The following is a 24,354-nucleotide window of genomic DNA, read 5'->3' on the forward strand; positions in this document are numbered from 1 at the left end:
TTTTTCAAGAAAACTCTGTGGATCCACTAACAGAAAGATGGCAGATGGAGGTGGGGCGTTCCGGGAGAGATGTGTCCGTAGAGTCGCTTTGGGTCGGAGATGACTCGACAGTATAAGACAAGACAAAGCTTCATCCATACCGGACAGGAGTCAGACCATCTTAAAACTGGACAGTCTGATGTCAAATTGGGTAAATCACTACCCTCTTTGCACCTGCCAGCATGGATTCATTGCCCTTCTTGACACTCCATCCCAGAAACTAGGAAAAACAATCAAAGGTTGTCTGGTTATAGCTCATTGATTTTGCTATAAATCTGGATGGAAATGCCCAAACAAGTTGAGAAGTGAGGAAGTAGCATGGTGTAGTGGATAGAGCACTAGTCTGGGAGGAGTCAGAAGGTCACGGGTTCTAATCCCAGATCCACCACTAGTCTGCTGTTTGGCCTTGGACAAGTCACTTCACTTCTCTATCCCTCAGTTACCTCATCTGTAAAATGGGGATTAAGTCTGTGAGCCCCATGAGGGATAGGGACTGTGTCCAACCCAATTTGCTCGTATCCACCCCGGTGCTTAATACAGTGCCTGATACATAATAATAATAATAATAATAATGATAATAGTATTTGTTAAGCGCTTACTATGTGCCGAGCACTGTTCTAAGCGCTGGGGTAGACACAGGGGAATCAGGTTGTCCCACGTGGGGCTCACAGTCTTAATCCCCATTTTACAGATGAGGTAACTGAGGCACAGGGAAGTGAAGTGACTTGCCCACAGTCACACAGCTGACAAGCGGCAAAGCCGGGATTCGAACCCATGACCTCTGACTGCAAAGCCCGGGCTCTTTCCACTGAGCCACGCTACAAATCCCACAGTTATTATTACTGAGTGGCTTTGGAGAGCTGGCCCGGTGAAATGGGACCAGGTGGTTTTCAGGATTAACAGAAAAGATGCAAGCAACATTTAATGCTGTGGGGCTAATTACTCAGGACTAATTGCCTCCTGGCTTCTCCTCCTTCTGGCTCACCCCTTCTGCCACATTTCCATACTCCTAGACACCCCGCCCAAAGATGGAGGTGAAACTCTGCCCTTCCATTTGGTAAATCAGAGTTTGAGAACCAGCACAGCGCGTGCACTTCTTAGAAGGTGGGGGACAAGGAACAGGGGAGTAGCACAAGCAGGCTAGATGCCAGACCTGATGGAAAATACTTTTCGGGCTGGCTGACCCATTTTAGCAGCACTATTACCCTGAAATCACCATTTATTTTCCTGTTGGTCCGCATGCTCACAATTAATGATTAACTTCTATTCATCCCTTGCAGGAATGATATGCAAAGTACACCGCCGGGAACAGAGATGGCATTGCTGAACTGGAACCCGTCTTTTTTTTTTCCACTATGCACTAGGGCTACTAATTAATTTTAACTCTTTTGCTAGACCGTGGATCTTAAGGATATGCATAATCTAAACACCAGGTGTATTCATCTACCACTGCAGACCGGTTTAGGAGACAGGCGGTGGTTTGTAGGAACAGTCTCCGGATGTCCATCCACGCCAGAGCTGGGGCAGGTGTTGGGATGGTAAGACAAATGAGGAACCACCCATCCAGCCTGGAAGCGTGTTGTCGGCAGGGAATGTATCTGTTTATTGTTCTAATGGCCTCTCCCAAGCGCTTAGTACAGTTCTCTGAACACAGTAAGCACTCAATAAATATGACTGAATGAATGAGCAAATGAATGAACTCAGCCACCCCACCGGGCAGGAGGCTCGGTTGTCCCTCGGGCCATGACTGGTTGCCTGTTTGAACTAGTCACACGAATAGTCACATTATTATTATTATTGTACTTGTTAAGTGCTTAATCTGTGCCAAGCACTGTTCTAAGCACTGGGGTTGAGACAAGTTAAACAGGTTGGACACAGTGCCTGTCCCACAAGGGGCTCACACTCTTATCCCCATTTGACAGATGAGAGAACTGAGGCTCAGAGGTTAAGTGACTTGCTCAAGGTCACACAGCGGATAAGTGGCAGAGCCGGAATTATAAACCAGATCCTTAATTAATTAATTAAAGTTTGGTAGTTGTTAAGCGCTTACTATGTGCAGAGCACTGTTCTAAGCGCTGGGGTAGATACAGGGTAATCAGGTTGTCCCACGTGAGGCTCACAGTTAATGCCCATTTGACAGATGAGGTAACAGAGACACAGAGAAGTTAAAGTGACTTGCCCACAGTCACACAGTTGACAAGTGGCAGAGCTGGGATTCCAACTCATGACGTCTGACTCCCAAGCCCGTGCTCTTTCCACTGAGCCACGCTGCTTCTGACTCTCAGGCCCATGCTGTATCCACTGAGCCACATTGCCAGCTCTCATCTCCCACTCCACCCTACTTCCCGCTCTTGGCTCCTGTCAAGATAACCTCCTAGCTCTACATTGCTCTTAACTCTCCCTCTTGTCCCCTGCCTGAAATCCACCCATGCCCATCCCCTTCTCCTAAGCCCCCTGAATAATAATAATAATAATGTTGGTATTTGTTAAGCGCTTACTATGTGCCGAGCACTGTTCTAAGCGCTGGGGGAGACACAGGGGAATCAGGTTGTCCCACGTGGGGCTCACAGTCTTAATCCCCATTTTACAGATGAGGGAACTGAGGCACTGAGAAGTGAAGTGACTTGCCCACAGTCACACAGCTGACAAGTGGCAGAGCTGGGATTCGAACTCATGACCTCTGACTCCAAAGCCCACGCTCTTTCTACTGAGCCATGCTGCTTCTCAACACTGTTCTAAGCGCTGGGGTAGATACAGGGTAATCCGGTTGTCCCACGTGAGGCTCACAGTCTTAATCCCCATTTTATAGATGAGGTAACAGGCACAGAGAAGTTAAGTGACTTGCCCACGGTCACACAGCTGACAAGTGGCAGAGCCAGGATTCGAACCCATGACCTCTGACTCCCAAGCCCGGCCTCTTTCCGCTGAGCCACGCTGAAACCCACCACCTCCAAGAGACATTTTTTCATTAGCTTCCACCCATGGTTCCTGGACATATGTCATCCTGTCAGATGCCTCCGTTATCATGTATTTGTATTTTTAATTTGTTACTGATTCATTCTCTTGATTCCATTATTTATATTCATTCCCTCCCTCCTATCTACGATTTATTCATCAATTTCTATCTATTGTCTCCTACCATTAGACTGTAAATGCTCAAAGGAAGAGATTGTGTTTTTCATTTCCCCTTGTAGACAGGGAATGTTTCTATCAACCCTGTTATACTGTACTCTCCCAAGCATTTTGTACAGTGCTCTGGACACGGTAAGAACTAAATAAATATGACGGATTATTTCTGTGTGTTTTGTTCTCCAAGCACCTAATACTGCACTCGGTAGATCCACAGTTTGTGTTTTATATACAGTGGAAAGGGTACTCCGCACAGAGTAGGAGCTCAGTCCAGTGCTCACCCCCATTGTGTGGCACCCAGTTGGCACCCAGTACAGTGCTCTAATAATAACAGTAATATTCAATCATATTTACTGAATGCTTACTGTGTGCAGAGCACTCTACTCAGAATGAGTGAATGGATGAATGAGTACTAAGTGCTTGGGAGAGTACAATATGACGATAAATAGACACATTCCCTATCATAATAATAATCATGGGACTTGTTAAGAGCTTACTATATGTCAAGCACTCTTCTAAGCACTAGGGTAGATACGACTTAATCAGGTTGGACACAGTCCCTGTCCCACAAGGGGTTCACACTCTTGACCCCTATTTTCCAGATGAGGCCCAGAGAATAATAATAATAATGATATTTGTTGAGTGCTTACTATGTGGGAAACACTAAAAAGTGAAATGACTTGCCCAGGGTGACAGAGCAGACATGTTGCAGAGTCATGATTAGAACCCAGATCCTTCTGACTCCCAAGCCCATGCTCTATCCTCTAAGCCACGCTGTTTCTCTACACACAGAAGATGCTTAGTATAGTACCCTGCACACAGTAAGTGCTCAATAAATACACTTGATTGATTGCTTTTGTGTGTTTTGTTTCCCAAGCACTGCACACAATAGATCCATAAGACCCTGCTTTAGTGGTTACTGAATATGCTACTCTGCACATAGTAAGAGCTCAATATAGGGCTCTACACACAATGGATGTTCAGTACAGCACTCTGCACACAATAGGCAGCCAATACAGTGCTCCACACAGAGGGTGCTTAGTTTTGTCTTATGCCGTTGAATCGTTTCCGACCCTTAGCGACCCCACGGACACGTCTCTCCCTGAACACTCCACCTCCATCTGCCCTCGTTCTGCTGGTGGATCCATAGAGCGTTCTTAATAAAAATACAGAAAGGGGTTGACCATTTCTGCCTTCCGTGCAATAAACTCAAGTCTCCGCCTCGCCTCCCTCCCATGCCGCTGCTGTCCAGCACAGGTGAGTTTTGACTTGTAGCAGATTGCCTTCCACTTGCTAGCCACTGGTCAAGCTAGGATTGGAATGGGTAGGCCTCTGCTCGACTCCCCCTCCGTAGTCAAGACTGGTAGAGGGGCAACCCCGTGGGAGGGTGGGTGCTTAGAAGACACCCGAACAACATACTTGGTATAGAGCGCTGTACAAAGTAGGTGCTTAGTACAATGATCTGTCAGTAGCTCAGTCAATCCCAGGGATACTGATATTGATGCTGAAACTATCTTTGCTGCATTGAGGATTTCCTTTCTCTCATATTTTGCAGGGTCTTGGGGAGGTTTTTTTCTCATTCCTCTCCTAGAGAATGGAACTCTGGGTGTCAGAAGCAGCATGGCTTAGTGGACAGAAGCCAGGTCTGGGTGTCAGAAGGACCTGGGTTCTAGTCCCGGCTTCACCACCTATCTGCCGTGTGACCTCGGACAAGTCGCTTCACTTCTCTGGGCCTCAGTTACCTCATCTGGAAAAAATGGGGATGAAGCCCCTGAGTCCCATGGGGGACTTGGACTGTGTCCACCCGGATTAGCTTGTCTCTACCCCAGCACTTAGAACAGTGCCTGTCACATAGTACGCGCTTAACAAATACCATTAAAAAAGGTTTCAGCAGCATGAATTGGTACCACTGGGCCTGCTACAGGGCCCAGACATTGGCTGCCTTCCTTCTCCCCAGTAGCAATTGTCGCTTGTGTTTGTTCCCTCTCATGGCCTGAGAGCAGATCTATTGCTTAGGACAGTACTCAACACACAGTAAGCACTGAACAATCATCATTGTTTTTACTTTATTTTATATCCTCATGACATGAGAGCGTATCCAGTGTTTAGGACGGTGCTCGGCACATAGTGAGCTCTGAACAAATACCATCACTATTATTATTACTTTATTTTATATCCCCATGACATGAGAGCGTATCCAGCGTTTAGAACAGTGCACGTCACATAGCGCTGAACAAATACCATCATTATTATTATTACTTTATTTTATATCCTCATGATATGAGAGCACATCCAGCATTTAGAACAGTGCTAGGCACATAGTAAGCCCTGAACAAATACCATCATTATTATTATTACTTTATTTTATATCATCATGACATGAGAGCATATCCAGTGTTTAGGATGGTGCTCAGCTCATAGTAAGCACTGAACAAATACCATCATTATTATTATTATTATATTTTATATCCTCATGACATGAGAGCATATCCAGTGTTTAGGACGGTGCTCGGCACATAGTGAACGCTGAACAAATACCATCACTATTATTATTGTTTTATTTTATATCCCCATGACATGAGAGCATATCCAGCATTTAGAACAGTGCTTGGTACATAGTAAGCCCTGAACAAATACCATCATTATTATTATTACTTTATTTTATATCGTCATGCCATGAGAGCATATCCAGTATTTAGGACAGTGCTCGGCACATACTGAACAAATACCATCATTATTATTATTACTTTATTTTATATCCCCAGGACATGAGAGTGTATGTGGATACATAGAACAGTGCTCAACACATAGTAAGCGGTAAACGAATACCATCCTTATCATTATTACTTTATTTTATACCCTCACGACATGAAAGCAGATCCAGCGCTAAGAGCAGTTCTCATCGCATAGTAATTGCTGAACAAATACTGTCATTATTATTATTACTTTATTTTATATCCTCAGCAGCTGCTACTGCTGCTGTGCATCAAACAGAAACTCTTTACCCTGGGCTTTAAAACCCTCAATCAGCTCACCCCTGTGGTGAGCCTACAACCAGCTGCCTTATTAGTGACTGTGACCCCGCCAACAACAAGAAGGAAGAGGCTTTGAGAAGAAACTGATGGGCTCTACCTGAGACAGGTGAATGCTGGCCTGTGGGGGTGGAGGAGGGAGAGAGGAATGGCTTTCTCTCCCAGTTCTACCCAGGATTGACCCTGGGCCAATCAATGACTGCCACGGAGAGCCACCGCTGCGATGCCTAGGCCAGATAAAAGGCGTTCATTTTGAATGATGAGGTGGCACGCAGAACTATCTAGTGCAAAGCAGTGGGAGAGCAGCCCTTGAAAGCAGCAGCACTTGGAAGCATAAAGAAGAAGCATTGGCAGAATGAGCTCCCTTGACCAGCAGACTGGTACTGGACCCTTGGAGTGGAGTGAGCGAGAGTGTGTATGTGTCACTCCCTTACATGCCGGTAAAACTAAGTAAAAACTTTCCACAGTAACCTTTGGTGATCAGAGGTGTGGTTTGAACTCTTCTATGTGTCACTGAGGCTCCCTCGGTCCAGGAAGGTCCTGGTTGGTACAAAAACTGGGCCCTCATGACAACCCCCTCCTACCTCGCTGCTTTCTTACTACAGCCCAGCCCTCACAATTTGCTCCTAGTGTCAGCTTACTCACTGTGCCCTGATCTCATCTCTCTCATGACTTAGTGGCAAGAGCACGGGCTTGGGAGTCAGGATGAGGGTTCTAAATTCTGTGTCTGCCACTTGTCTGCTGTATGACCTGGGGTAAGCCACTTGATTTCTCTGTCTCAGCTCATCTGTAAAATGGGGATTAAGACTATGAGCCCCATGAGGGACAACCTGATTACCTTCTATCTACCCCAGTGCTTAGAACAGTGCTTGCCACATAGTAAGTGCTTAATAAATACCATAATTTTTATTATTATCTCCCTCTGGCCTGGAACTCCCTCTCCCTACAGATGCCACACCACCTTCAAAGCCTTAGTAAGCTCAGACCTACTCAGAAAGGCCTACTATAACTCTCGTTCATTCAATCGTATTTATTTAGCGCTTACTGTATGCAGAGCGCTGTACTTAACCCTTAGAAAGTACAATAAAGCAGTAAAAAGAGATGATCCCTGCCCACAACAGGCTTACCTACATCACCTAGGCATTTGGATCTGTACCCTTTGAGCATTTGATATTCACCCCATCCTCAGCCCCACAAAACTTATGCACACAGCCATAATTCATTTATTTATATTAATGTCTGTTTTCTTCTCTAGATTGTATGTGTCTACCAACTCTGGTGTATTGTACTCTCCCAAATGCTTAGTACATTGCTCTACACACTGTAAGCACTCAATGAAAAGCATTCAATGCATAACCCCACTAGACTGTGAGCTTCTTGTGGGCAGGAATGTGTCTATTTGTTATATTGTACTCTCCCAAGCATTTAGTGCAGTGCTTTGCACAAAGTAAGCGCTCAATAAATAAGATTGAATGAATGCCACTGATTGATTAGATATCTATTTCATTGACAGCAGCTAGGAGTAGTCTTTTTTTTTAATTTGATGGTGTTCGTTAAGCACTTACTATGTGCCAGACCCCGTACAAAGAGCTGGGGTAGACACAGGGTAATCCCGTTGGACAAAGACCCTATCCCACATGGGGCTCACGGTCTTAATCACCATTTTTCAGATGAAGTCACTGAGGCCCTGGGAAGTGAAGTGACTCACCCAAGGTCACAGCAGAAAAGAGGCAGAGTTGGGACTAGATGCCATGACCTTCTGACTCCCAGGTCAATAATAATAATAATAATAATGTTGGTATTTGTTAAGCGCTTACTATGTGCAGAGCACTGTTCTAAGCGCTGGGGTAGACACAGGGGAATCAGGTTGTCCCACGTGGGGCTCACAGTCTTAATCCCCATTTTACAGATGAGGGAACTGAGGCACAGAGAAGTTAAGTGACTTGCCCACAGTCACACAGCTGACAAGTGGCAGAGCTGGGATTTGAACTCATGAGCCCTGACTCCAAAGACCGCGCTCTTTCCACTGCGCCACGCTGCTTCCCCATACTCTTTCCACTAGGCCCCATGAGCACCCTGAAAGGATAGTCACTTTCCCACCATTAACCCTAGCAGGAGCGTGCAAAGCCTGCTGATTTTCTTTCCCCTGAGGGCAATTCCATCCTTGCATTCTGCTCCTTCTTGATAATAAGAAGCAAAATGGCTCTTCTCCTAACAGGAAACAGGGTCTATCGTGATGAGGACTTGGCCGTTTTCGGATCTTCATAGGGTGACCCAAGAGCAAGGAGACACGGTTAGGGGAGTGAATAGAAAATCTTGAAATATCCTGCCATGGGTTCTAATCCTAGCTCTGCCACTTATCTGCTATGTGATCTTGGGCAAGTCACTTAACTTCTCTGTGCCTCAGTTATCTCATCTGTAAAATGGGGATTAAGAATGTGAGCCCCATGTGGGACAACCTAATTACCTTTTATCTACCCCAGGGCTTAGGACAGTGCTTGACACATAGTCAATGCTTAACAAATACTATATTATATAGTCTTGTCTATCTGACAGACATGCGGGCATCAAGTTTCCTTCGTCTGAAAACACTAGCCTGCCCACTCAAGTGGCTTCCTGTGAATATCTGCTTGGCTCTATGCACTGTCCAACTGAATCATGCAGATTCAGATCCAGAACACTTTCCATGTGATAATAAAAATCCTTTCAAACCCTGTCCAAAACGCCCCTGTGCACTGCAAACTTGGCCAGAGCCCTGCTGTCGTGACCTAGCCAAACCCTGAAAGAGTACCACATCTGTTCCAAAAAGAAATGATCCTGATTTATATTTCTTTTGGAGCGAATCAATGCTGTAAATCAGGAGACTTCCTAGACGGGTACAGGACCGATGGGAACACTGGGTGAAGATGCAGCTTACCTTTCGCCAAATCCCTGTCTTAGTGTACATGACATGTGCACAGCAAAAGCCTCCTCTTTGCCGTCCTACCCAATCTCAGCTGGATCAGCTGTTTCAAGCCTAAATCCTCCTCTCTGCCACCCCATCCTTGACAAGACAAGGGAAGAGATTCCAGCCGCTATTCTATGGTTATGTTGTACTCTCCCCAGTGCTTAGTATAGTGCTCGCCAGATAGTAAGCCCTCAAAAATTACGATTGACTGACTGATTGATTAAACCCAGCCTGTCCAAACCTGAGGCCTTTGGGGAAAGAGGATTGGGGGAGGATCCAGGACCGGATGAAGACTCAGCATGAGGCATCGCTAGCCCAAGACGTCAATGTCAAGCTGCGTGGTTTAGCGAATAGAGTACGGGTCTGGAAATCAGAGGGACCAGAGTTCTAATCCAGGCTCTGCCACATGTCTGCAGTGTGACTTTGGGCAAGTCACCTCACTTCTCTGCGCCTCAGTTACCTCATCTGGAAAATGGGGATTAAGAGTGTGAGCCCAGTGTGGGACAGGGACTGTGTCCAACTTGATTAACTTGCATCTACCTCAGCACTTAGAACAGTGTTTGGCTCATAGTAGGTGCTTAACAAGTGACATAATTATTATTATTACTGCTGTCACAGCAGTCGGTCAGTCAATTGTTTTAAATGAGCACTTACTGTGTGCAGAGCATTGAATTAAGTGCTTGGGAGAGTACAATATAACAATATAACAGACATGTTCCCTGTCCACAGTGAGCTTGCAGTCTAGAGGGGGAGACAGACATTAACAGATAGAAATAAATAACAGTTCTGTTCGTGATTGCTGTGGGGCTGGGAAGGGAGGTGAATGAAGGGAGCAGGTCAGGGCAACGCAGAAGGGTCAGGGCAACGCAGAAGGGAGAGGGAGACGAGGAAAAGGGGGAACATGGCAGAGCCATCATCCCACTTCAGTGACCCAGCCCAGGGTGACAGCTGTGGCAGCTCAGAATGAGCCATGGCAGAGACCAGCCCAGACTTGGGTGGCACAAGAGCGATGGGAACTGGTTCGGTGTCGGTGCCAAGCTGTGGTGCTAAACTGTGAGCACCAGCTGATGTGAAAATCAGGAGGACCCACTGTGCCAGGGTTCGCCTTTGCCGTTCCATTGAGATCCTCCCATCTGAATGTTTTATTTCTAAGGGAGAATTGGATCCCAAGTATTTAGCCCATGAAAACACGTTTTGGATCTCTCTTGGCCTAGAGGAAAAAGCAACGTTTGAGGAATCAAGAAACCTGACTTCACCCTCCTTTCCTCCTCTTCCACTCCCTTTGGTGTCACCCTGACTTGCTGCCTTTATTCAGCCTCCTCCAAGTCCCATAGCACTATATACATATCTATAATTTATTTTTCTATTAATGTCTGTCTCCCGTCTAGACGGTAAAATCACTTTGGGCAAGGAATGTGTCTGTGATAATAATAATAATTATGGTATTTGTTAAGAGCTTACTGTGTGCCAGACAGTGTAGTAAGTGCTAGGGTGGATACCAGCAATCTTGTTTTATTGCACTTCCCAAGTTCTTAGTACAGCACTCTGCACACAGAAAACGCTCAATAAATATGATCTGACTGAGTGACTGCCTACTTCTAATCTCAGATCTTACCCTGGCCTGCTATGTGACCTTGAGCAAGTCATTTCATTTCTCTGAGCCTCAGTTCACTCATTTACAAAATGGGGATAAAAATACTTGCCTCTGCTCATCAAGGAATGAGATTAGAAATCTAAAAGGTCCTTGAAAGAATAAAAGTTCTATACAATTTCAAGATACAGTTATCATCTAACCCACCTAGAGAAAACAATAGCAAATATTTGAGCTTGAGACAGCGTGTCAGAGGTAGAGGTTAAGTATGGAGCGTCTGAGGCAAATCTCACTCTTCTTGTTTATTATTTCTCTGTCCTTTCCTCTCTTGGCTTTTGTGGGCACATGCATGAGCACACAAAAATATACATTTACAAGAAAAGATAGACATACTTGAAAAACCACGGACAAGTAAAAAATATACCTGAAAACAATTTGCTATAATAATAATGATTGTGATATTTGTTGAGCACTAACTATGTGCTAAGCATTACACTAAGCATGGGGCTAGCAGGATACAATATGTACTTGGGTCAGCAGAATAGGTGGATTTTAGGTGGAGAGGCAACGGTGGATTTTAGAGATGACTAGAAGGTAGAACCAACAGGATTTGGTGACAGATTGAATGTGTGGGTTGAATGAGAGAGATGAGAGGATAATAACAAGGTTACGGGCTTGTGAGTCAGGAAGGATGTGGTGTTTTCTACAGTGACGAGAAAGACATGGGAAGGACAGGATTTGGGTTGGAAGATGAGGAGATCTGTTTTGGACATATGAAGTTTGAGGTGTCAGTCAGACATCCGAGTAGAAATGTCCTGGAGGCCGAAAGAAATGCACACTTGAAAGAAAGAGAGAGGACAGGGCTAGAGAAGTAAATTGGGGAAGCATCCATTTAAAGATAGTAGTTGAAGTCATGGGAGGGAATGAATTCTCCAAGGGGGTGGGGAGGGGGGGCGTGTAGTTGGAGAATGGAAGGGGACCCCGAACTGAGCCTTGAGGCGCTTCCACAGTTAGGGGTGGGAGACAGAGGGGGACCTGAAAAAGAGATTGAGAAGCAGTGGCCAGAGAGATGGGAGAGAAGAATGTCAGTAAAGCTAGGGTTAGGTAATGTTTCCAGGAGAAAGGGATGGTCCACGGTGTTGAAGGGAGCTGAGAGGTTGAGAGGGATTAGGAGGGAGTAGAGGCTGTTGGATTGGCAAGAAGAAGGTGACTTTAGAGAGGACCATTTCTGTGGAGTGAAGGAGCCAGAAAGCGGATTGCAGGGGGTCAAGAAGAGAATTGGAGGAGTGGAAATAGAAACAGTGAATGTAGACCAACTCGCTCAAGGAGCGGGAAGGGAGATGGGGAGATAATCAGAAGGAGAAGTGGGGTCGAGGAAGGTATATTTTTAGGCTAGTAGATATGAGCGTGTTTGAGAGAAGCGGGAAAGAAGCCATTGGAAAGTGAACAGTTGAAGATGGCAGTCAGGGAGGGAAGAAAGAAAGGAAAAATGTTTTAATAAGGTGCCTGCAAACAAAACGAGCGTCAATGCAGCCACAGCAATAGTAACTGAAGCAGTGGACAGGTGACCTCTAGACAGTAAGCTGGTTGTGGGCAGGGACTGTGTCTGTTTATTGTTATATCGTACTCTTCCCAAGTGCTCAGTACGGTGCTCTGCATACAGTCAGTGTCCAATAAATATGATTGAATGAATAAATACGAATGGCTGACTGACTGGACTTGGGCCTGAATTCATGCCCAAGCTAGACTCCAGCTAGACCATAAATTTGTTCAACCAATCGGTGGTATTTACTGGGGACTTACTGTGTGCAGAGCACCATACTAAGAGCTTGAGTCACTAGTAATAATAATGATGGTAATTGTTAAGCGCTTATTATGTGCCAAGCACTGTTCTAAGCACTGAACACTGCACAACAGAGTTGGTAGACGTGTTCCCTACCCACTACAAGCTTACAGTCTAGAGGTGGAGACAGACATTAGTAGAAATGAATCAACTTATTACATCCATAAAAGCTGTGGGGTTGAGGGAGGGGATGGTTAAAGGGTGCGTGCGAATCCAAGTCGTGAGCAGGGAACTGGTCTACCAACTCTGCTGCATTGAACTCTCCCAAGTGCCTAGTACAGCGCTTGGCACATAATAAGCACTTAACAATTACCATCATTATCATTACTAGTGACTCAAGCTCTTAGTATGGTGCTCTGCACACAGTAAGTCCCCGGTAAATACCACTGATTGGTTGAACAAGTTTATGGTCTAGCTGGAGTGACTGCATGAATTCAGGCCCGAGCCCAGTCATTTAGTCAGTCATTCGTGAATATAAATACGATTGATTGATATGCAAGTGGAAGCCCGCTCAGCAGAAGGTGGGCAAACTCCAAAATGGAGACAGCTGCAATTCCTGAGCCTCTCTGAGATCCTCCTTACAGAAGTCCCTGGATGGGAAGTTCTCCTTTAGGCTGATTCTAATGCCAGCTGAATTTGATAATGGAGCTGTTCCTGGGTCTGACTGATTAATGTTGAGGATTTTTGTGGTTTTTTTCTTGTATTTTTTATAGTATTTATTAAGTTCTTACTAGGTGCCAGGCACTGTACTGAGCACTGGCATAGATACAGATAATCAGGTGTGGACACAGTCCCTGTCCCACATAGGACTCACAGTCTTAGTTCCCATTTTGACAGGCGAGGGAATTGAGGCACACAGAAGTGAAGTGACTTGCCCAAGGTTGCACAGCAGGGAAGCATGGCCTAGTGGATAGAGCATGGATCTGGGAGTCAGAAGGTCCTGACTGCCATTTGTCTGCTGTGTGGCCTTAGGCTAGTCATTTAACTTCTCAGTGCCTCAATCATCTCACCTGTAAAATGGGGATTAAGACTGGACGCCTCATGTGGGATATGGACTGTGTCTAACCTGGTTAGCTTTTATCTATTTCAGTGCTTAGTACAGTACCCGGCACATAGTGAGTGCTTTTTTTTTTTTTTTTTAACAAATACCATTTTTAAAAAAAGCAGTGCATCCGGGATTGGAACCCACATCCTCTGACTCCCAGGCCCATGGACTTTCCACTAGGGCACACTGCTTCTCTATGTTTATGTGTTTATTGATATTTGATAAAATATTTTGCATTATTTTTAGGTAACTTTTGTTTGCAACCTCTCTACATGGTGGGTGCTGGCAGTGAATGTGATTTTAGGTGGTGGAGTCCGACACTAATATCTCTATTGAGGAACAGCCAGATTTTCTAGGACAATATCTTGCACACAAAGGTCCTTCAGTCATTTCTTTATTGTGTTCTAAGCCACCGAGAGTCAAGATTTGAACTCAGTGGCTGAGCCTGCATTTGGGTGAGGTTATTTTGCGTAAGGAGTTTTGCATTTCAAATATCCATTCTGACCAAATCTGCATCTGCAGAAGTGAAAATCAGGAGCTTTCTCACTAATCTCCCTGCCTCTAGTTCATACTCTGCTGCCCAGACACTTTTTCTAAAATTTCGTTCTGCCCACATCTCCCCACTCCCCCCAAATCTCCAGTGGTTACCTCCCTGCATCTAACGGAAACTCCTGATCCTTTATGGTATTTAATCAGCTCTTTCCTTTCTATTTAATAAAAATTGTGGCATTTGTTAAATGCTAACAATGTGCCAGGCCCTGTACTAAACACTGGGGTGGATACAAGCAAATCAGGGTGGACGCAGTCCCTGTCCCATGTGGGACTCACAGTCTCAATCCCCATTTTACAGATTAGGCAACTGAGGCCCAGCGAAGTAAAGTGATCTGCCCAAGGTCACACAGCAGACAAATGGTGGAGCCAAGATTAAAACTCATGACCTTCTGACTCCCAAACCCATGCCCTATCGCTGCTCTGAACAATGGTGTGCCAACTCTCTTCTCCCATTGTACCCCAGCTCACACTTTGTACTCCTCCCTAGCAAAACTACCTGCTATGCCTCAGTCTCATCTCTCCTGCCACCAACCCCTTGTCCCCACCTTTCCCCTGCTTGGAACTCTCTCCCCCTTCGAATCTGATAGACCACTGCTCTTTCCATCTTCAAAGTCCTCCTGAAATCCCAGCTCCTCAACTCATTTCTACCCTCCCCAAGTTATATCTCCAGCTGCTCCTTCTGTGTCTTCTAAGCACTTGTGAACTCACAAACTGCCATAGCACTTTTGCACATATCTTACATGCCCTATTACTTCAATCAGTTGTATTTATTGAGCACTTACTGGGTGCTGAGTACTGTACTAGGCACTCAGTAGAGTAGGCAGTCACATTTCCTACCCACAGGGAGCTTACAGCCTTAAGCACCCACTCAACCGCAATCCCCTTTTTAATTTTTCCCCCATCTGCAAATTATTTTAGTGACCCCCCCCCCACCTCCCACTAGAATGTAAACTCCCTGAGAGCAGGAATCGTATCTACTAACTTTACTGTCTTCTCCCAAGCACTTAGCACAGTGTTCTTTACATAGTCAGTGCTCAATAAGTATTAGTGACTGAATGATAGGCTTCGTTCCCAGCATGCATTTAGAAGATCCGTAATCTCTGCCAGGGAGGGTTGGAACCGACGGATTTCAGAAGACCCTGAAAATTTATGATGAAGGGAACAAGTTGGAAAGAGGCAGTAAACGTTTGTGATGTTAAGAAATATATGTGTTTGGGCCTTTTTGATTTTCAGAAGTGAAGATTGGATTTGCCTCACACAGCTAGGGACCCAAAATTTATGGCCTAATTAGTTTTGCTGGCTCTTAGTAGGATATATACCAAGGTGGGCAACCAACCCGTCACCGGGGTATCGTGGTAGCCCTGTAAGAGAGAGTCCTGCCCTGGATGAACCATAAGGCAATCCAGTGCTCAGGGTTTGATGTTCTTAATGTTAACATCCATCCTTCCCACACAGTACGTCCTCAGCCTAAGTCATCTGTGGACTCTTCTGCTTGTCTTTTTTTCTCCCTTGTTCTGGGTCAACAGTTCTCTGATTATTTTCAACAGTTCTCTATTTTTTAAATATTTTTAAAATGGTATTTCTTTAGTGCTTACTATGTTCCAGGCACTGAACTGAGCACTGGGGTAGATACAAGCTAAGCAGGTTGGAACTGATCTAAAGATTCAGGTGCCTAATACGGAACAGGGACTGTGTCCAACCTGATTATTTTGTAGCCACTCTAGCTCTTAGCACAGGGCAAGCCACTTCACTTCTCTGGGTCTCAGTTACTTCACCTGGAAAATGGGGATTAAGATTGTGAGTCTCATGTGAGACAGGGACTGTGTCCAACCTGATTTGCTTGTATCCACCACAGTGCTTAGTATAGTACTTGGCACATAGAAAGCACTTAACAAATACCACAATTATTATTATTATTAACATTATTCCAGTTCAATCCCTTTTCTAACTGGCTCTGCAGGGAGCTCTCAGGGCCTGGTATATGAGTCCAGTCCAGCCCAACCTTGCCTGGCAACGAGCCAGGTTCGGACCGGTGGTGGAGTTGGACTGCTGTTCCAGAGAGTCCAGCTGAATGTGTGTGATTAATAATAAAAATAATAACTGTGGTATTTGTCAAGCGCTTACTATATGTTGAGCACTGTATTAAGTGCTGGGGTGGGTGCAAGCAAATTGGGTTGGACAAAGCCCCTGTCCCATGTGGTACTCACAGTCTGAATCTCCATTTAACAGATGAGGTAACTGAGGCCCAGAGAAATAAAGTGATTTGCCCAAGGTCACACAGCAGACAAGTGGCGGAGCTGGGATTAGAACCCATGACCTTCTGACTCCCAGGCCTATGCTCTATCCACAAGGCCATGCTGCTTCTGTGCGATGGTTTGGGGAATGTGTGGACAGTCCCTTTGGGAAATGGTTTGGGAAAAGTGTGGATGGTCCCATATGTGGTTTGGGAGTATATGAGAATGGTCACATATGTGCAACGGCTTGGTGCATATGTGGATGGTCACGTAATAATTGAGGTATTTGTTAACTGTGGTATGAGTTAAGCCCTTACTACGTGCCAGGTACCCTACCCAGAACAGGAAGCAGCGGGCTCAGTGGAAGGAGCATGGGCTTTGGAGTCAGAGGTCATGGGTTCGAATCCCGGATCGGCCACTTGTCAGCTGGGTGACTTCGGGCAAGTCACTTAACTTCTCGGTGCCTCGGTTACCTCATCTGTAAAATGGGGATGAAGACTGTGAGCCCCACGTGGGACAACCTGATCCCCCTGTGTCTACCCCAGCGCTTAGAACGGTGCTCGGCACATAGTAAGCGCTTAACAAATACCAACATTATTAACAGACACAAGTTTATCAGGTGGAACACAGTCCACATGGGGCTCACAGTCTCAATTCCCATTTTCCAGATGAAGTAACTGAGGCCCAGAGAAGTGAAGCCAAGGGCCACAGGGCAGACAAGAGGCGGAGAAGGGGTGAGAACCCATGACCTTCCGACTCCCAGGCCCGTCCTCTATCCGCTCCGGGGGAGCCAAGCTGGGCTGGATTTCCAGCCCAGAGATGGTTTTTCCCTGCAGACCCAAGGGGTCTTTCCGCAGCTAGTGCTGGGAAGATGAAATGCTGCCCTAGAAGAACTAGCCTGTAGATGGCCCTGCTATTTGGCAGTCAGGTTGGGAGCCCAGTACCGTGATGGATAGTCCTGGTCCACTAAACGCCAAGACATCCATCTTTCCCCTCTCTACTCTGCCAGAAGGCAGAGCTCCTGTCGGGCATCATTTTATCAGAGCTCAGCTACCAAACATTCTCCTTTTAAGAGCCTGCCCTTACCGAGGGGAGAGGAGAAAGAGATGGGAAACCGGTTTGGCTGGCAAGGCAGGGAGAAGGGGGGAGAGGAAAGGCAGAGCCTTTTCAAGATTTAAAACCAGCTTCGGTGTGTAGGAAATGCACACAGGCCAGGAGAGGAAAGTTACAGCTCTTACCTTTCCCCTAGGTCTGGGGGAGAGGGAGGCCTCTTTTGTCCTGCCCAGTTGGAGCCGGCGTGGTTCACTCAGTGCTTCTGCAAACAAAAACAGGTCCTTTGGCAGAAGGCTGAGGTCAGGAACAGAGAAAGCACACTGATCACAGTTTCCTGGACTGTATCCCATCCAGTCAGTCTAGGCTGGGGACAGAATCCTCTCCCAAATTAGGCCCGTGATAAATCGCATTTCTGCGGGAAAATAAATCAGCCAAACTAGTCAAGGCACAAATATTCCCCATGCTCAGCAAAGTCACTCAGTTCATTGCCCATCTTGATATCCGGGGCACATTAGGAGGGCTTTAGTGAAGGGTAAGGTCTTGTCTTTTGATCTGGAGTCACTAGAGTCACTCTCTTATCTTTTCTTTGATAAATTGCCACACATACGCATTTAGGATTGCCTATGAAAAGATTAAAGATTATTTTTAAATTGATGCCCAAGCCAGGAAACAATTTTTCTAGATATTACATCAGCTGTAAGCTCCTCCCCGTTATACACGAGATCATATTTGCTACAACTTTCCAGAGCCCCCGAGAGGCTTCTGGATGTTTTAAACTCAGAGTTAACATCATCCTGTCTGCCACATCCTGAGGTCAGTTTGACATCGTAAGGCTTAAACTGTGGTTAAGATGGTTCTGATTTTTCTTCCTTTACATATAGAAGTATAACCAAACACTTTTCTCCAGAAAGACTATTTTTTTCTTCACAATTAACTCATTCTATCATCCCTGAGGTTCATCAGTAATTCACTGACAGTGTCTGATTTTTATTCTGTGCTTATTTTCTTTTTAGGATGTTTACTAGTGGGTTACCTGAAAATCTCCAGTGATAGCAAGTGTGTCCTTTCCTACGTTAATTCTCCGGGCCTTTTATTTATAACGTCAGGTTAATCCACAGGTACCTATGTAACCAAAATAATGCTGCCAATATTTGACAGAGATCTAAAACTGCAGTGTTCTCACTCTACTTTATCTGGGATATGTTCAAGTGAAATTTGCAGACCATCTGTCAATCTAACTTTTATTAATGTGAACTTTCATCAACCTTCATTAATGTCTTCAGAGAAGAACAGTGTGAGAAATGCTAATTTATGGGCAGGGAACGTGTCTGCCAACTCTGTTGTATTCTCCCAAAGCGTTTAGTCCAGTGAGCCGCACCTAGTAAGTGCTCAAGAAATACCACTGATAAATTGATCAATTGCTTGTATCACCCCCCTCAGTGTTTAGTACAGTTCTTGGCACATAGTAAGCACTTAAAAAATACCACAATTATTATTATTAATATTGTTAGTATTCCAGTTCAGTCCCTTTCCTAATTGGATCTGCAGGGAGCTCTGAGGACCCGGTATATGAGTCCAGTCCAGGCCCAACCTCGCCTGGCAACGAGCCCGGCCAAGACCGGTTGTGGAGTTGGGCTGTAGTTCCAGAGAGCCCAGCTGAATGTGTGTGATTAATAATAGTAAAAATAATAATTATGGTGTGCGTCACGTGGCAAATCTGCTTGCGGCTTTCTCTTTTCTGACCTTTAGTGATTCCTGGAACTATCGACTTTTGGGTTCCAACCTGAATGTGAGCTACAGGGAGGAGTAATAGTATGTATTAAGTACTTACTATACTGTAAGCTTGTCCTCTAGACTGGAAGCTCGTTGTGGGCAGGGAATATGTCCGTTACATAGTCGTGTTGTACTCTCCCAAGCGCTTAGGGCAGTGCTCTGCACACAGCAAGCGCTCAGTAAATATGATTACTTGATTAATTGATTGCAGAGCACTGTACTGAGCACTGGGAAAGAATAAACTGCTGGGAATGAGACATGGCTCCTGTCCCTTGGGAGGTGGGGGTCACAGTCTAAGAACATTAAGTAGGGAGAAGGGACTGGAGACAGACATCAGGAGTGATGAAACAATCAAATAATGATGATGATGATGACGGTATCTGTTGAGCCCTTACTAAAAGCCAAGCACTGTTCTAAGGGCTGGGGTAGATACCAGGTAATCAGGTTGGGCACAGTCCCTGTCCAACATGCGGCTCGCAGTCTCAATCTCCATTTTACAGATGAGGTAACTGATGCACAGAGAACTGAAGTGACTTGCCCGAGGTCAAATTGCAAATATTAAGACAGCATAAAACACAAGGGTAAATACACAAAATTAAAAAACAATAGTTGGGTGCAGTGGTTAGAAGAGCAGAATTTCAGGCTCCTCACGGTTCAGAGTCTAAAGGGCAACCGTAAGGACTGCCGTTGGGACAGCAGCCTCCAGGCTTTCCGAAGATTTATGGAGGCTTTGTGCTACAGGTGTTTTTCTATTTCCTTCCAAGGTAGGGGATAGGACAGAATGCAGTCTCCTCAGAAGGGAGGGAGGGAGTGAAGTTCAGTTTTTCAAAATTGGCCTCAGAGAATGGACCCTATAGCAGGGTAGAAGACGGGAACTCTGAACAACTGTTTCGGGGTGGCAGAGGCTGAGGGGGTCAATAAAAAGATCCATCTCTCAGCAGACCTTTCCCTGATTTGGCTGTTTTTCTCCTGTTGTGACTACTGATGTTTACTGAACGCCCCTGTCTGCATCTATACAGGTATTTGGGAGGTATTTTTTTCCAGTGGAAATATCCATTTGGGACCTGAATCTTCCCGAGGGCAAAACACCTCCTGCCCCAAACAGGTTTCTGTTGCCCTGTGCGGACAAGGCTAATGTTCGGAGGACCACGTGTCAGTCCCAGTTCAGAGTCCACCCTAGGAGCCCTGACATCAGCAAATCTGCCTGAAGCCATGGCCAATTTTCTGGTCTTGTTGTGGATCTAGAACTGGGTCTAGTCCCGAATCCTAGCTTGCGGGGTGGGGAATTCTATAGATGTTTTCCTTACTCTCTCTTTCCATTCTCCTGCACGGCAACTCGAAAGAGGTTTGAAGAGGGGATCCAGAGGAGAAAGAGAAGACTGAAACTGAAGGGTGGGAAAAAAAATGTTAAAAAAGTCCTCCACTTGGAGATTGGGGAACTTGTAATACATCTCTTGATTCTATTTATTGCTACTGTTTTTGTCTGTCTCCCCGATTAGACTGTAAGCCCGTCAAAGGGCAGGAACTGTCTCTGTTACAGATTTGTACGTTCCAAGCGCTTAGTACAGTGCTCTGCACATAGTAAGCGCTCAATAAATACTATTGAATGAATGAATGAATCTCAAGGAGAAAAATATTCTCCCCAGAGGTTGAAAAAAAAAAACCCCAGCAATTCCGAAAGGAGAATTACCTAAAATGTAAATAAGACATTAAACATTAGACACTTTTTGAATTCAAATTACTGTACTTACCTTAAAACAATAGCTCTAGGTTTTATGGACCTTTTTTTAGAGATCATTGGATAGTGTCTCAATTCTGAAGTTACATTCTGATTGCCTAGAAAATCAAACAAACCTTTGGATTTTGCAGTATTTTCTTTTCTAAATAGGGAAAGGGGAGTGGAAGGTCTGAGAATGGCTTCCAGTGCTCCTGGACAGCAGGCAGTCTTCCAGGTTATGAGACCTAATGGAAAGAGCACGGGCCTCGAAGTAACGAGGACTTGGGTCTGCTGCGTGACTTGAGGCAAGTCACTTAACTTCTCTGTGTCTCAGTTACCTCATCTGTAAAGTGGGGATTAAGACTGTGAGCCCCAGGTAGGCAGGGACTGTGTCCAACCTGATTATCTTGTATCTTTCCCAGCATTAGTACAGTGCTTGGCACATAGTAAGCGCTTAACAAATACCCTTAAAAAAAACAAATCTCAATTTACTTGGATGACCTTGAGGGGCTTTCAGGAAAGTGTCCAAGATTATGACAATACTCAGTAGGCAGACATTTGTTTGCCTGAAAACAGAGCAGGCATCAGGACTGCGTGCTTTATCCTCACACCCAGAGCTAAGAACTCCATTCTGGCACAGCGTGGCTTAGTGGAAAGAGCCCGGACTTGGGAGTTGGGATTCTAAGTCCGGCTCCTCCACTTGTCTGCTGTGTGACCTTGGGCAAGTCACTTAACTTCTCTGTGCCTCAGTTACCTCATCTGTAAAAATGGGGATTAAAAAATGTGAGCCCCACGAGGGACAGTCTGATTACCCTGAATGTACCCCAGCGCTTAGAACAGTGCTCTGCACATAGTAAGCACTTAACAAATACCATAATTATTATTATTATTATTATTATTATTATTATGTTCCTACAGAAAAACAGCCCTAGTATTACCCAACCCTAGGAATTCACAAAATACAAAGAACATAACAGTTAAGCCCCCTTTCCCTCTGCTCCTCCCCTTCTCCCTTCAGCACTGTGCTCATTTGTATATATTTTTATTACCCTATTTATTTTGTTAATGAGGTGTACATCCCCTTGATTCCATGTGTCGTGCTTATGTTGTCTTGTTTTTGTCCGTCTGTCTCCCCCGATTAGACTGTGAGCCCATCATTGGGCAGGGTTTGTCTCTATCTGTTGCCGAATTGTATATTCCAAGCGCTTAATACAGTGCGCTGCACATAGTAAGCACTCAATAAATACTATTGAATGAATAAATGAATAATAGCCATCCCACTTTTTCTTCTGTTTTACCAGATCGGTTTCCCCCAGAGCTACTCCCTGGAATCATCAACTCGCCCAGCAAAAAGTGTTGTCTGTTTTGGGCAAGTAGGCATGCGGCCATTTCCAAGACTGGCCAACTAGAGGAAGGAAAAAATGTCCGATTCGATGGGTTAGTGGCCTTCTTCTCTGATCCCGATCCTTGCTTTCACTTCCCTGGTGGCTTCCACCGCTTCTTGCTTTGGCTACAACAGCTTCTCCTTCTTCTAACTTCTAACTGGGGAGCAGACATCCTTAAATTTGCCCCAGAGCACACCCACCACCAGTTTCTTTTCTAAATTATGAAAGTCAGATTGACAGATCTTTGAAGAAATACGAGATCACTTTTCCTACGAATGATGCAACAGAAAGGTAGACTGAGCGTCGCACTGGAATTTCTGTAGGAGATGTACAGCCTAGGTGGATTTTATTGCCATTGTTCTCGTCTGTCCGTCTCCCCCGATTGGACCGTAGGCCCGTCAAACGGCAGGGACTGTCTCTATCTGTTGCCGACTTGTTCATTCCAAGCGCTTAGTACAGTGCTCTGCACATAGTAAGCGCTCAATAAATACTACTGAATGGATTCTACCAGCTTTTAACGGTCCCTTGAACAACTATTGCTATCTCAACACCTTTGCCACATTTTTTTAGTTGGCCTGCAATGCAGACAGTTTTGGTAAATGTGAGCCTGCCCAATCTGGTTTTCTGTTCACATTTTAACATTAATATGCAAAACTACTTTTGTGTCTTTTCCCCTCAACGCCTCTTTAATAAGCATTCTAAAAGTGGGTTCATAAATTGGCTGGGTAATAATTTAGGTTTTAGCATCTCGACGTTCCTGTGGACACCGAAAACATTTCCATATTTTTAAAAGGCTAATCTTTAGGCTATTAAATGATGTCCCATAACGTGATCACACACAGAAATTGGATTTCTGGGCGATTCCTGAAAAATAATATATTTCCAGGTGGGGAAACCACTGAATAGGCAGTGTGGTGTTTGAAGCGGAAGATATATATTTCAATCCATTAGTGTTTTATAATGGTCGTTTAAAATAACAGTTGCTTTTTCATTCAATATTTTACTATTTTACCAAAAAAATAAAAAATAAAGCACTCATCCTGTTTATTTTCTTTTTCCATTTTCCTGACAAGGCTCATCTTGCTATCCACCTTGTGGCATACTGCACTCTGCTGGGAACAGAATTTCATGACAGCAATCAAAATATTGTGGCCAAGTCTCTGCGCATCGATTTACAGGTTAAAAGACAAGTATGGACGATCGATTCCCTTTCCTTATAAACTCAGGTCAACTGCGATCCAACTGGAAAGTGGAAAAAAGCCGTATTCAAATGAACACGGCACCCTCCACCCTGAAGTTAGTCCGCAATCATAACCATGCATTTACCTTTTGAGTTTTTGTGCGGTCTAATATTTTGAAAGCGACTTTATTTTCCCTCCAAAATCAAATAACAGCTGTCAGATCTGAAGGGCCAGGGAAAGGGGCGAGAGGGATTGGGGGCCCCAGAGTTTTTCTCTTTACGACTTGGGGGTTTGGGAGGAGAGATCCTTCAAATCTCTCTGCCTCGGTTGATCCACCAGCTTCTACAAGTCCAGGGGATGAAGGAACTGAGCAGGGGAGACACCTGGACTTAGTACAGTGGACGGGTCGGGTCGGGGAGGCCCGTTCACTCATTCAATCGTATTCATTGAGCATTTACTAATAATGTTGGCATTTGTAAAGCGCTTACTATGTGCAAAGCACTGTTCTAAGCGCTGGGGGGATACAAGGTGATCAGATTGTCCCACGTGGGGCTCACAGTCTTAATCCCCATTTTACAGATGAGGGAACTGAGGCACAGAGAAGTGAAGTGACTTGCCCAAAGTCACACAGCTGACAAGTGGCAGAGCTGGGATTCGAACTCATGACCTCCGACTCCAAAGCCCGTGCTCTTTCCCCTGAGCCACGCTGCTTCTGCTGCTTTACTGCTTGCAGAGCACTGTACTAAGGGCTCGGGAGAGTACAATACAACAATAAACAGATCCATTCCCTGTACTAAGCGCTCGGGAGAGGACAATACAACAATAAGACCCAT

The 24,354-nt window shown here is 45.1% G+C and overlaps 1 protein-coding gene across 1 annotated transcript in view; it reads left to right on the top strand.

Annotated features, from left to right (window-relative positions):
• The window catches only part of MAN1A1 (mannosidase alpha class 1A member 1), a 285,232-nt gene that overhangs the window by 40,652 nt on the left and 220,226 nt on the right, over positions 1-24,354 (top strand). The window contains exons 4-5 of the mRNA XM_039914596.1: positions 18,479-18,566; positions 19,848-20,002. Coding sequence (XP_039770530.1) covers positions 18,479-18,566; positions 19,848-20,002 — 243 coding nt within the window. The remainder of the gene's footprint in view (positions 1-18,478; positions 18,567-19,847; positions 20,003-24,354) is intronic.

This window comes from Ornithorhynchus anatinus, chromosome 2 (genome assembly GCF_004115215.2).
Source record: "Ornithorhynchus anatinus isolate Pmale09 chromosome 2, mOrnAna1.pri.v4, whole genome shotgun sequence".
NCBI lineage: Eukaryota > Metazoa > Chordata > Mammalia > Monotremata > Ornithorhynchidae > Ornithorhynchus > Ornithorhynchus anatinus.